The 12,650-nt window shown below is 41.8% G+C and overlaps 1 protein-coding gene across 2 annotated transcripts in view; it reads left to right on the forward strand.

The window, feature by feature from the left end:
• The window catches only part of LOC147318527 (uncharacterized), a 28,476-nt gene that overhangs the window by 13,944 nt on the left and 1,882 nt on the right, over positions 1–12,650 (forward strand). For both annotated transcript variants that reach the window (XM_086310509.1, XM_086310510.1), the window contains exon 8: positions 5,878–6,016. In XM_086310509.1, the coding sequence (XP_086166635.1) occupies positions 5,878–6,016 (139 nt within the window). The remainder of the gene's footprint in view (positions 1–5,877; positions 6,017–12,650) is intronic.

Raw genomic sequence — 12,650 nt, forward strand, 5'->3', positions numbered from 1 at the left:
AAGTGAGATGAACTGGCTTCCAGAGCTGGAAGGAAATCATGGATATTGAGGACTGATTGAAGACAGTGTTTTTATTATTGTTATATGTTATTCATTAGAAAAGGTGAAACGTTCAAAATGAAAAGTAGGATGTCACAGAACCTGGCAACCATCTTGGTAATGCCCCTGGGCACTTATTTGTATAGTTATTGAATCCAGTATTTAAATGAACGTTTTGAATTTTAGAGCTTAATGGCACTGGAAATAAACAACAATAACAACAAAGCTGCATGTATAGAATCACTAGCCAAATCTGATTTGGGGGGAAAAAAATCAAGATATAAAAAATATTTAAAAAAAACTCTACAAGTTGTTCTGAAAACAGAGTATGGACAGAATCAGCATCTCATACTCAGTTTTCCATTATGGATGCAGTAAGATGAGAATAACTGTAAGTGCTCTGACCTACACCTTTAAAACAATAATGAGTAAAAATATCTGCCAGCACATCGTTGAAAGTGTCGTGAATCTCTGCTGTTTGCCTGCATGCTCAGATTCTTCCCTGCGCTGTTGTTAATTGTCTCTTTGGGCTCAAAGAGCTCTCCCATACATTAGTGTTTGCTGAGTGCTGTCTCTCCCGCTCTAATGTCTCTGGAAAAACACACATTTAAGTGGAGCTAAGGGACTTTAATATGAAATTGGTTAGCAACAGAAAATCTAGCTGGAATTCTTTTACTTTGTCAGTGAACGTCTGCCGATCCTTATGTTGTATTTCCTACCTTCCTAAAGCTAGTGTACTCTCTTTTAACGTGTAGTATGTCCAGAGAGTATTCATAGCACTTCACTTGTTTAACATTTAGTCATGTTACAGCCTTATTCCAACATAGATCTAATTTTCTTTTCACTTTAAAATTCTGCACACAAGACCTCGTAACACAAACTGGAAAGGTTTGGTTGAAGTTCTTGCAAATGTTTTCAAAATATAAAACAGTACATCAGTATCAATAACCTTTGTTCAGTACTTTGTTGCAGCAATTACAGCCTCAGGTCTTTCTAAATATGATGCTACGAGCTCTGCTCACCTATTTTTATTTATTTTTTGGCAGTTTCTCTTATTCTTCTTTGCAGACTCTCTCATCAGCCTGGATGGGGGAGTGTCAGTGCACAACTATTTTGAGATCTCTCCAGAGTTTTTCAATCAGGTTTAAGTCTGGGCTCTGGCTGGGCCACTTAAGGACATTCACAGAGAGGTCACTTCTTTGTTATGTTGGCTGCATGTTTAGGGTTGGTGTCCTGTTAGAACCTTTGCCCCAGTCTGAGATCCAGAGTTATCATCAAGGTTGTCTTTGTACATCATCTTTCCCTCAACCCTGACTAGCTCCATGATGCTGCCACCATCACACTTTACTGTAAGGATGATGTTGGCCAGATGATAAGCAGCGCCTTGTTTCCACAAGACACGACGCTCATCATTCAGGTCAAAGTGTTCAATCTGTGTTTGATGAGACCAGAGAATTTTGTCATGGCATGGTGTGTGAATATTTATGTGCATGTCATATTTCTATTTTAAATCGTTAATACATTTCCAGCAAACTTTTTTCTCATTATGGGGCATTGTGTGTAGAATTTTCCAGTGAAAAATTATTTCAATCTATTATGGAAAAAGGTTGAACTAGTGAGGCAGTGTAAATACTGTCCAGGTTTGCTGTAAAAGATGATAAAACATTATAAGAATCAAACATAAAACCCGAATGTTGAATGTTAAAGGTAGAAATGTCCAGGTGTGATTCATTTCTATGTACTGAAGTATGTTGGAAACAGTTTGAATGTGAGTAGTGCTGCACAACACAAGGAGCATGCCTGTTTTATAAAGGTCGGGTTAAAATGTAAAGGTTACCTCACTCGTTTTTTAATGTGTCGCAAATACAACGTAAGAAGTGGCAAAATGTCACTGGGCTGAGGTCTTACTTTTTTCCTGTCCTTGAAGGAGTAGCACTTCCTGTACTGGCTCGTTTTTCATCAAATGTTAGATTTTCTATATTATTTCCATGTTTTAGTAAATTTTTTGGATGCATACAAAATATATACAAAAGGACAGTTTATTCAGGCTGGGCTGATTAATCTACACTGAAAGAGTCAGAGATAAAGGCCCCATCACGTCCACGTTTATACGCCTGCCTTTTTCTAATGGTCTCTACCATTTTTTTTTTCTTAAGAAATCTTCCTTCGGCATAATAGTTAGGTGAGCCCTCTGTAATAGTCCGTGTTTAAATGTTCTGTGCTCATTGTAATAGTTGGCAGAAGCTCGTGTAATAGTTCGTGTTTTGTGTGTGAGCAGGCTCTCAGGTAACAGAGGCCCTGCATATGAAATGAGATGGTAATGAGGAGGAGGAGGGGAGCCTTATCACTATTGGGCCAAATTCCGACAGTGAATTGCGCAGTTGTAACAAAAGTAACAGAGCGTCCATTCAGCCTGCACTAATCCAGATGGGAAAGTCAAACAGCAGAAAGTCCACGGCACAAACTCATTTCATCACTTTATTAATTTAGATATTGCCTCCTCGCTCCTGTGGGGAGAAGGGAGAAAAAAAAAAAAAAGAGCCCCTCTGAAATGACCAACATCGGTGAGGCGTTTTGCTCTACATGGTTCCCCCACTTCGTCTCCTCCCGTTATCTGTTTAATTCATCCCGCCAATCTTGGCTGTCTTTACCCACTAAATTTCCCTTTGACACGCATGCCTTGCTTCGCATAATCCTCACTCGGGGGCAGAATTAAAAATGGAAAAAAGAGGAGGGAATAGGACAGGTGGCTGGAGAATCCTTGAAATAATGTTCAATGCCAGACCCAGCAATGATTTGACCAGATTCGAATTGGAAGGCTGATAGGGAGATTTTTTTTCCACCCACCCCCCCCCCTCCTTTATTTTTGGAACCAAGGGGCAAGAAAAGGGTGACAGGTGGAAAATGTGCAGAGAATGAGAAGTCCCTTAAGAGCCAGGTCGAAGAGTCAGTTCTAAATTGTGGTGCCAGAATGACTTCAGGGGAAAACTGTGGAAAGGGAGATGAAAATGTCAAAATGTCACTCTCCGGAGGTCTGATTTGAAAAGTTTTCTCTGTCTACTGAAGACTGAGAATTAGAGCAGTAGTTTCTTTTCTCCCTCTGTCTGTATCCATTATTGACCTGAAGGGTGCGTTTCTTCCACCATGAATATGGCAGATGTGTTATCTTTACACAGCTGCTGGTGGCAGCTGATCGTGCTTTCTCTGCTGTTATTTATCAGCTTTGTCTGACCAATCAGCGGTGATGTGCTTTGCTGGAGCAGAGCTCGATATGCCAAGCTACAGTTCTTTGGGTACCGCATATCAACAACAGGTCAGATGGGTTCGTTTACACATGAAAGGTGCATGTTTGTGTTGGTGATATGATGTGAGCAGGATAATGGAAGGGAAACCTACATGTTGTGAAGTGCAGTTTCTTTGAAGCAATGCTGCCTTGTGCTATTATAATTCAAGTATTGGTAAGTTTGTGGAAAAGAGCTGATGACATTTTTGATTTATCTGAGGTCAAAAATGTCAAGAGTCTAAAGCCATTCTAGTGGCTTTGTTAGGTTGTGTAAGAGTGTGTGTGTATGTAGGGGGGTAACACTACACGATGTTTGGAACTTTAGGTCAGGGGTTCGACTTCCAGCTGTCACAGGCCAAGAGGCAATGTACACCCTGGGCAGGTAACCCGTCTGTCACAGGGCTAACACAGAGAGACGGTCAACCATTCACACTCACATTCACACCTGCGGCCACCAATTAAGCCACTAACTGATTGTCTTTGGACTGTGGGAGGAAGCTAGAGCACGTGGAGAGAACCCATGCAAACACAAGGACACACGGAATGGCTCCACCCAGCTGGTGGATTAGAACCTTCTTGCTTTACATGCACACTGAAATGATGACTTCATCACCTTGATGCTCCAAAGTCTTTCTAAGTGCAGAATCGGACCGTGAGCGGTCACAACCCTCAACTCGAAGCAAGTGTTTCAGATGCAGCAAGACAGCAAATTCATTGGATGTGATGACAGTAATTTTCTTGCTTCAGCCTTCAGTGTACTGCAGCATAAAAGAAAACGACCCTTCTCCTTAAATATTTGTACAATAATACTCAATAGACATTTTCCTGATCAGATTATGGTCTCTCTTGCTAGTTTAAACTCTTACTAAATACAAGATGATGTTAATTTTATACAGGTAAAGCAGGGTTATACTTTACGGCCCTGCTATCTTGTGATTTACAAGTTGTTGCTGTATTGTAGTGACTTGTTGTTGTTGTTGTTTTCATATCTGATCCTGGTTTACAAGCCAAAATTGCAATAGCCAAAGGACTCAAAGAATCCAATTGGTCACCCTGCAGTGGCTGGGAAGCATATAACCACACATTAAGTGCTGGCCAAATTAGAATTTCAGATGAAATTCAAATTGTAGTTCTTTTGTAGCCATAGGGAGCTAAATTCACATGCATTTGACCTAATGAATGAGATTTGTGCATTTTCTGCCAATCTAAGAATGCCTTTTTTCAGTGATTGGTCTACTTTGCTCCAGCCTGTTTTGAGGACACATGAAATATATGATAGTCATACATTCTTGAATACCTGGATTTGCCCTTTTGTTTGTTTTTTTTATTCTTTGTTTTAATAATTTAATATTTTGCAGTTGAAAAATTAACAATTTCTGTTATTTTTTTAAATCCCCAAACCAATTATTCCATTTGTAAAATGATCAATACTTAAGTGTTTAACCGTTCCTTAGCTGGGTGTAACACAGGGGCTGAAAATGTATAGAACCTGTTCACAGTTGTTTCAGATGTTGGAACAGATAGGGCTATAACAGTGCTGAAATCGGATCCAGATCAGACTGAAACAGGTAGGAGTGTCTCTCCGTGCAGGGGTACAGATCTGCAGTGTGCGTGCTCTATGTAGGGGCAGGGTGCGGGGCACGGCAATAGCGGCAGCAGTGGCGAGTGGCACTATTGATTGGGCTCTGCAGGCTGAAACCAGTCAATTCAGAGCACCAGTGAGCCGAAACCGATTGGGGCTCCTGAGTTACAAAATCCTGCAGCTCTACTTCTCTCACCTGCTAAAAAAGAAAAAAAAAAAACGGTATTTCTCATTCCCCAGGCAAATGTTTTCAAAGACAAATTTTAAGATTCATGGTTGAAAAAGACTTGAGGAAAAGCAAATAGTATGTGTGACATCGCTGGAGTTGTTACGTGTGGCCTTTCTCAATCATGGCACCATTCAGAGCCTTAGCGTGCTGCTTCACGGTTTAAGACCATCTCACTCATTTACAGCTGTGAAGATTAGGTCTCTGAGGATGACCGCTCATTTAAAGTGTGACTGTTGTAAATTGTTAATTACATTTATTCACAAACATGATTCAGTTTTCTTATCTTACCTGTGTTATAGTTCAGAGCATGTAGCTTATAGCTTGTTTTATTGACAGAGTGCCTTAACTGCAACTGTAAGAACTTTTGAATCATTTTTCGTTTTGCTCTTTTGTCCTTTTCCCAGAAGAAAAAAACACAGAACAAAGAAAAAAGCCAACTTAAACAGAACACAACACAGAATTTCAAATTGTACATATCTCTTTAACATTGTTTCTAACATGAGAAAGCGGTTGCTTTATGTGATAATCTGCGATGAACTGACATTACTACAACAAGCTAGCTAACTAATGTCATGTAGCATTTAGCAAATACGCGAGCTAAATATTCCCAATTGGATATTAAATCTGGGTTCATGAGGAGGACAGAAACATGACACTATTTTAACGGTTACTGTCACGCTGTTACCACAGGACTTTAAAAAGACGTAGCTGTTCTCCTGCTCAAGGTTTTGTCATTTTTTTCAGGTATGGTAAGGTGGTGCCTTCATTCCAAGCCAAGCAGTTTTCAGCGGCCACGGGGCTGAGCCGCATGCTGATCATACTGGGGGCCATTGAACCGACTGTGAAAGGCGAGAATGTCTCAGAAGAGGTCATTCAGCGACAGGTCAGGCTGACACACTATACAGTGTACATGCGTCTACAGTGAAGCACGTCCTCAACATTAAAACACTGAAATCTTGTGTGAATGTGACACAGCGAGTCCGGTGTGACTTTAAAGGGATTTGGGAGTATGTAACTAATGGTCAGGGTACAGAAGTACTATCATAACATGCCATCTTTGTAGGCTGAATACAGTTTTCCCCCTCCTCCTTTTTCATCTATAGCACGTGTTCTTTTAACTGAATTAAAATCAGCAGTAAAAATTGATATCTTTCAGGCATTCAAATCTTTTCCCTCTCACCTTTTCCCGTGCAGCCACAGGATGGCGCTAATGCGAGAACAATCGCGTCTCCTCCTCAGCAGAGATGCGAGTGGGTGATGATAGCAGGAGCGTTTGTCTTCATAATGTCAGAGACTGTGAATTTGGCATGATATGACACGAGACATTTTAAATAAACCAAAATTGAACCCGTCTCCTGGAGCTCATGCGTGATATCCTGCATCTCATGATGCCTGCTATATTGTAAAACCTGGCCTTTTGACAGGTCATACGGTGAGTGAGGAAGACGCTGTTAATAAAAGCTACAAGCGTCTTTTGCTGTGTATTGCAGATGAGTTTTTTTCCCCTATAGAGGAGGGAGGAGGGGTTATTTTGCATTCATCCATACTCAGATTTGTCTGTGAATCACACATACAGCTGTGGCACTTCTGCCTGTCATGAAGTCCTGTAGTCTAGTGATGTGCGATACCACTGATTTCCTTTCCGATCCGATACCAAGTAATATTCAGGGTGGTATCGACGATACTGATCCGATACCGATACTTTGTACAAAACGGATTTTATTTATTGTATCTCAAATTATAGCGTCATAATGATTACAGGACATCAGAATACCTTCTTCTTATCACTTAATAATGCAGAGTTCATCATATAGAAATAAAAAAACTAAAGTTGTGTGCTATTTGAACACCTTGCCTGCCTGGAGGACTAAAGGACTCCGTGAGAGACTCTCACCCTAGCAGCACCTGTCCCTCTCCTCCTCTTCAGTTCGCCTCAACATACGCTCGTCATATTTTGTGATATGATTTACTCTGAGGTGTTTGACAAGGTTAGTGATGTTGCCACAACCATACATGCCAACCCTCCCGATTTTTCCGGGAGAATCCCACCCTTCTCCAGATTTTCCACCCGGACAACAAAGTTGAAAAACCATATCGCAGAATTCATAGCGCGGCCCAGCCAATTCCAGTTTCCAACAATGACGGCAGCGACTTAGTTTTAATATCACTCTTATTTCTCTTTCTGGGTCGCAAAAAAACTTTTAACATATTTTCAGGTGAGAATGTAGCTGTGTAAACTTTAAATATCTGAGCCGACCGACACATCGTCTTCAAACCCCCGCGGTCTTTCACCACTCGGGTTAAACATGATGTACAAGTCACTTTGATAACTTAAAAATGTTCTTGTTTGGCTTTTTCAGTGTTTTATTTGTTCGTGAGTAAATCGGTTTGGCTGAGATTAAAGTTATTAGATTAGATTAAATTAAATTAAACTTTATTATTCCCTCGGGAGGGTTCCTCCGGGGTTTTCACACAGCTGAATAAACGTCAAACAGAAAACTGATTAAACAGAAGAGTTTACGTCAGTGTCCGGTTATATTTTAGACAGCAAGGAGCAGACGGCAGAGTTTCACTCCACCGAGGGAGCTCGTGACGCACTACCCGGCTTTCTTTAGACCGCGAAGGCCGGTCCTCAGGTGGAAGCAGCCTCTGAATTTGGACACCCCCGCTGTTTCCGGGCCGGCCAATAATAACGGTGACATTTAACGTATTTTATCCGATAAATAAACCCTGTAAAATATATTTATCCGCCCAAACAGCCCTTTTGAATGTCTCCCTAATTCTGAGGTCTCAAGGTTGGCAAGTATGGCCACAACACCTCACTTTTTTTGCCACATTTATTGCAAACCACGGCTCAGCTGTTTGTGGAGGTAAAATACATCCGCACAATTACGCTCAGCCATTGTTGTGAGTGCGCACGCCAAGGGGCTGCGAGACATTTATACAGCCGTATTTCGCACATGACTATGAAAGGCGGAAGAGGAAGTAGTTCCTTTGAATGTAGGCAATCCGAATGTTATAGTTTCTTTCCACTGTGTTCCTGTTAATGATAAACTACAAATTTACTCTAAATTACTAAAATATCGATATTTTAATGTGAGAATCGATTCTAGAACATAAATGATTGGTATCGAAGGAATCGATATTTCAGGATCGATCCGCACATCACTACTGTAGTCATTTCCACGTCCTATTGAAAAACATCAGAGGCTCGGGGGTAGTAATGGATTTCGATGATGAACAACAACAAGCCAGTATCTTTAAAAGCACGGAGAAATGCTCTCTACACACTGATGCCTGTATTAGCAGAAAAACAAAGGCCGTGACAGTCATGTCAGGGACATTAGAGACAGACTATTAGAGAGAAGTTAATTCCTGCTTCCTTTTTTTTTTTTTTTTTTTTAAACCCTTTAATGAACTTTGAGTGACATTTTTCTAACATCTGCTCACTCGTCTCCTGCAGTTGTCTGTGCGATGCAGTGACGTATGCTAGGGGATGAATGAGAACAGTTCGTTAAGACGCCTTGTTCTCTGCTGCCAGCCACCCACGATTTGATGGCAGCAGTGATGAGGGACCTATTTCAGCTTTTCAAGTGTTACAGTTGTTGCCAAGGAGATAAGGACATCATTGTGCTTGAATTCTCCAAGGACAGAAAAAGGTTTTTTAGACGGGCTAGTGAAGGTTATAATGTACACACAGAGACTCACACACACATACACACCGGACTCAATATAGCATGCATTCCATTTCTCAAGGGCATGTACATGTAACCGCTGCTTAATTGAACTGGACCCGAATTGTTTGCCGCAGTGATGAAAGCACCAAAGGGTGTCTGGTTTCATTGCGTGCAGGTGACAGATGAAGTTAAGGCGAGTTCTGCTCAATTTTGCAAATTCCCGTGAATTCTGAAGCGCGGTGAACTTTTTTCAGCCTGAGAACAAGAGACAGATTTCAGAAGTGTTATCAGTTTGTTCCTTCTCTGAGCTGCTCTGCTGAATGAGATGGACACTGCCTTCACTGCATTCAGATCGGCTTACTATAGAAAACGTTATTACTACTTTTCCCATCTTTTACAAATTATTCTGCTAATATAATTTTCTGTGGCGGAAAGAAAGAAGTTGGGGGCGTTTTTGTTCTCACTGAAAGACATTGCATTGTGCATGGAGCTGTTTGTCCAAGGATCTTGGGTTTTTAGACAAACATAAAAGGTTTGTATGAGTTGATATGGGATTAGAGGCATGTGAAGACGGGTAAAAAAGGTGACTGTGGAATAAGGTTATTCACATGCCCCCAAAATTGACTTGTTAATTCTTTAATTGGGATTGCTCAATTACCCATCAGCGGGTATGGGTACCTGCACATTTATTTATTTATTTATTTTTTACTTTTACTGTGCAAAAGTTATTCTAAAGACTCTTCAGAATTTTTTTCCATCATGCAACTCCAATCAATCTAGGGCTGCACGATTTTGCATAAAATGAGAATCACGATTTTTTGGCTTAGAATTGAGATCACGATTCTCTCACGATTTTCTTTTCCAGTATAAATATTTATTGCACTTATTAACTGCACATCAACTTCGTAACAGTTGAAACTGAACATAAAAACAATAAACAAACATAAAAACAACAAATGCCTCACGTTTTGTTGTTGCCGCAAAATGTTGTACTGCTTGAAATTCTGTCTCCACCGTTGCTCGACGCTGCGTGTATAGAGCAGGTAGTGCAACAATACAAAAATAGTTGCGGGACGGCACTGTGTAGCGTTTGTCTAGGGTGTTGATCATTTTCCTAAATCCCTCGTTTTGCACAGTGTTGATGGGAGCCATATCTTTGGTCAGGTGATAAGTGATAGCCTCCGTAATTTCTTTGAGTTCGACGTGTATAGGGAAGCGCTGTATAAGGTTCCCGTTATTGATGTTTGGGTGGTTGACCGGGACGGATTTTCTCCTGTCACTTTCTCGTCATCCCTGACGTGCTCTCCGCTGTTTTTTCCCTGCTAATTTTAGCATCACACGGCACAGCTTCTGTATCACGTGGTATAAGGCTCCGCCCTTGTCATTTGTTGAGCAGGAAGAGTGAGCGCTTGTTTTCATGCAGAGTACGTCCCGGATCAAAGTGCGGTACAATCGTCGTCGTCTTTTTTTTTCTTTTTCTTTTTTTTTTAAATCGTTGTCATTTGGAAATGAGATCGCACATAAGTATGAATCGAGATCGCGATTTTCTAACGATTAATCGTGCAGCCCTAAATCAATCCCATCATATTCATCAACTAGCACCACAAAGACTCCAAACATTGATTCAGAAAGAACACAGGAAGAATAGGGAGTCCTGCAACTGATGTGAAAAATTATGTGAAAGGCAAAACACAGGCAGGAAGTTTGGTTTAGTTTTTATCTGTAAAGTGCACTTTGTATGAAGTGAAGTGTACAGTATTTTTACAAACATTAGTTCGCACATTAGTGACATGAGTTCTCGAAAGGATATTTACTTTTAGTGTCTTATAATTTGCACAGAACTTTTTATGTATAAATAATTTTTTTTAATGCGATTCATCACAACAAACTAGGTCTTCTGTTAATCTCACGTTTCTTCATTTAAGGTCTGTCCGATTCATACACTCAACAAAAATATAAACGCAACACCTTTGTTACTGCTCCCATTCCCCATGGGATGGACGTAGAGACCTAAAATTCATTCCAGATACACAATATAACCATCCCTCCCAAACAGTGGTCACAAATCAGTCCAAATGTGTGGTAGTGGGCACATCTGCTATATTGAGATAATCCATCCCACCTCACAGGTGTGCCACATCAGGATGCTGATCTGACATCATGAGTAGTGCACAGGTGTACCTCAGACTGCCCACAACAAAAGGCCACACTGGAATGTGCAGTTTTGTCTCACAGCAAAATGCCACAGATGTCACAGCAATGAGGGAGCGTGCAATTGGCATGCTGACAGCAGGAATGTCAACCAGATCTGTCGCCCGTGCATTGAATGTTCATTTCTCAACCATAAGCCGTCTCCACGGGCGTTTCAGAGAATATGGCAGCACATCCAACCGGCCTCACAACCGCAGACCTCGTGTAACCACACCAGCCCAGGACCTCCACATCCAGCAGGTTCACCTCCAAGATCGTCTGAGACCAGCCACCCAGACAGCTGCTGGAACAATTGGTTTGCACAACCAAACAATTTCTGCACAAACTGTCAGAAACCGTCTCAGGGACGCTCAACTGCATGCCCGTCGTCCTCATCGGGGTCTTGACCTGACTCCAGCTCGTCGCCGTAACAGACTTGTGTGGGCAAATGCTCACATTCGATGGCGTCTGGCACGTTGGAGAGGTGTGTGCTTCACGGATGAATCATGGTTCACATTGTTCAGGGCAGATGGCAGCTGAGAATGTCCCAGTTCTTGCATGGCCAGCATACTCACCGGACATGTCACCCATTGAGCATGTTCGGGATGTGCTTGACCGGCGTATACGACAGCGTGTACCAGTTCCCACGAATATCCAACAACCTCGCACAGCCATTGAAGTGGAGTGGACCAACATTCCACAGGCCACAATTGACAATCTGATAGACTCCATGCGACGATGTGTTGCACTGCATGAGGCAAATGGTGGTCACACCAGATACTGACCGGTTCTGGGTCCCCAGACCCCCAATAGCGCAAAAAACTGCACATTCCAGGGTGGCCTTTTGTTGTGGGCAGTCTGAGGTACACCTGTGCACTACTCATGATGTCAGATCCGCATCCTGATGTGGCACACCTGTGAGGTGGGATGGATTATCTCAATATAGCAGATGTGCCCACTACCACACATTTGGACTGATTTGTGACCACTGTTTGGGAGGGATGGTTATATTGTGTATCTGGAATGAATTTTAGGTCTCTACGTCCATCCCATGGGGAATGTGAGCAGTAACAAAGGTGTTGCGTTTATATTTTTGTTGAGTGTAGATGCACCCTCTATAGGAGCTTTCAGCAGTGGTATTTAACCACACAAGCCACACATTGCTGCACATCAGTGAGCCTCGGTTGATTGAGACCATGCTGCCGGTTTCACAGGTTGTCCTTCTTTGGGCAACTTTTGGCAGGTAAACTGGAACAACATGGCGACAATTGCAGATGTTATCACCCAGTTTCTTTGCCATCACAAGTTGGCCAATGTCAGAGTTGATCAGATACTTGTGCTGCCCATTTTTATTGCGTGCCTGAGAGGAAATCAACGGTCTGTTCAGATCTGTGTTTGGCTGGAGTAACTAAATGCTTTCAGTCTCAAACGGGGAGAGAATGTTTCACCTGTGCAGTTTTGATGAGGTTAACAAGGATACGGTGGATGTTTGCACGCATCTACCTGAATGGTTAGTTTAGTTTTTGTTAAATAGTGACCATCAGCGACCGTGTTTTTTGTTTGTGTTCTCTTTTGTACGGTGGCCCTGAGAGGTCAAACGCTCCAACTTAAGAAAACACCAGCAAAGAGAAAAATGCTGCAAAAGCTCAC

This window comes from Aulonocara sp. 'chitande type north' Nkhata Bay, linkage group LG11 (genome assembly GCF_057382095.1).
Source record: "Aulonocara sp. 'chitande type north' Nkhata Bay isolate Kocher_YH1m ecotype deep benthic linkage group LG11, A_spYH_male_GT1.1, whole genome shotgun sequence".
Lineage (NCBI taxonomy): Eukaryota > Metazoa > Chordata > Actinopteri > Cichliformes > Cichlidae > Aulonocara > Aulonocara sp. 'chitande type north' Nkhata Bay.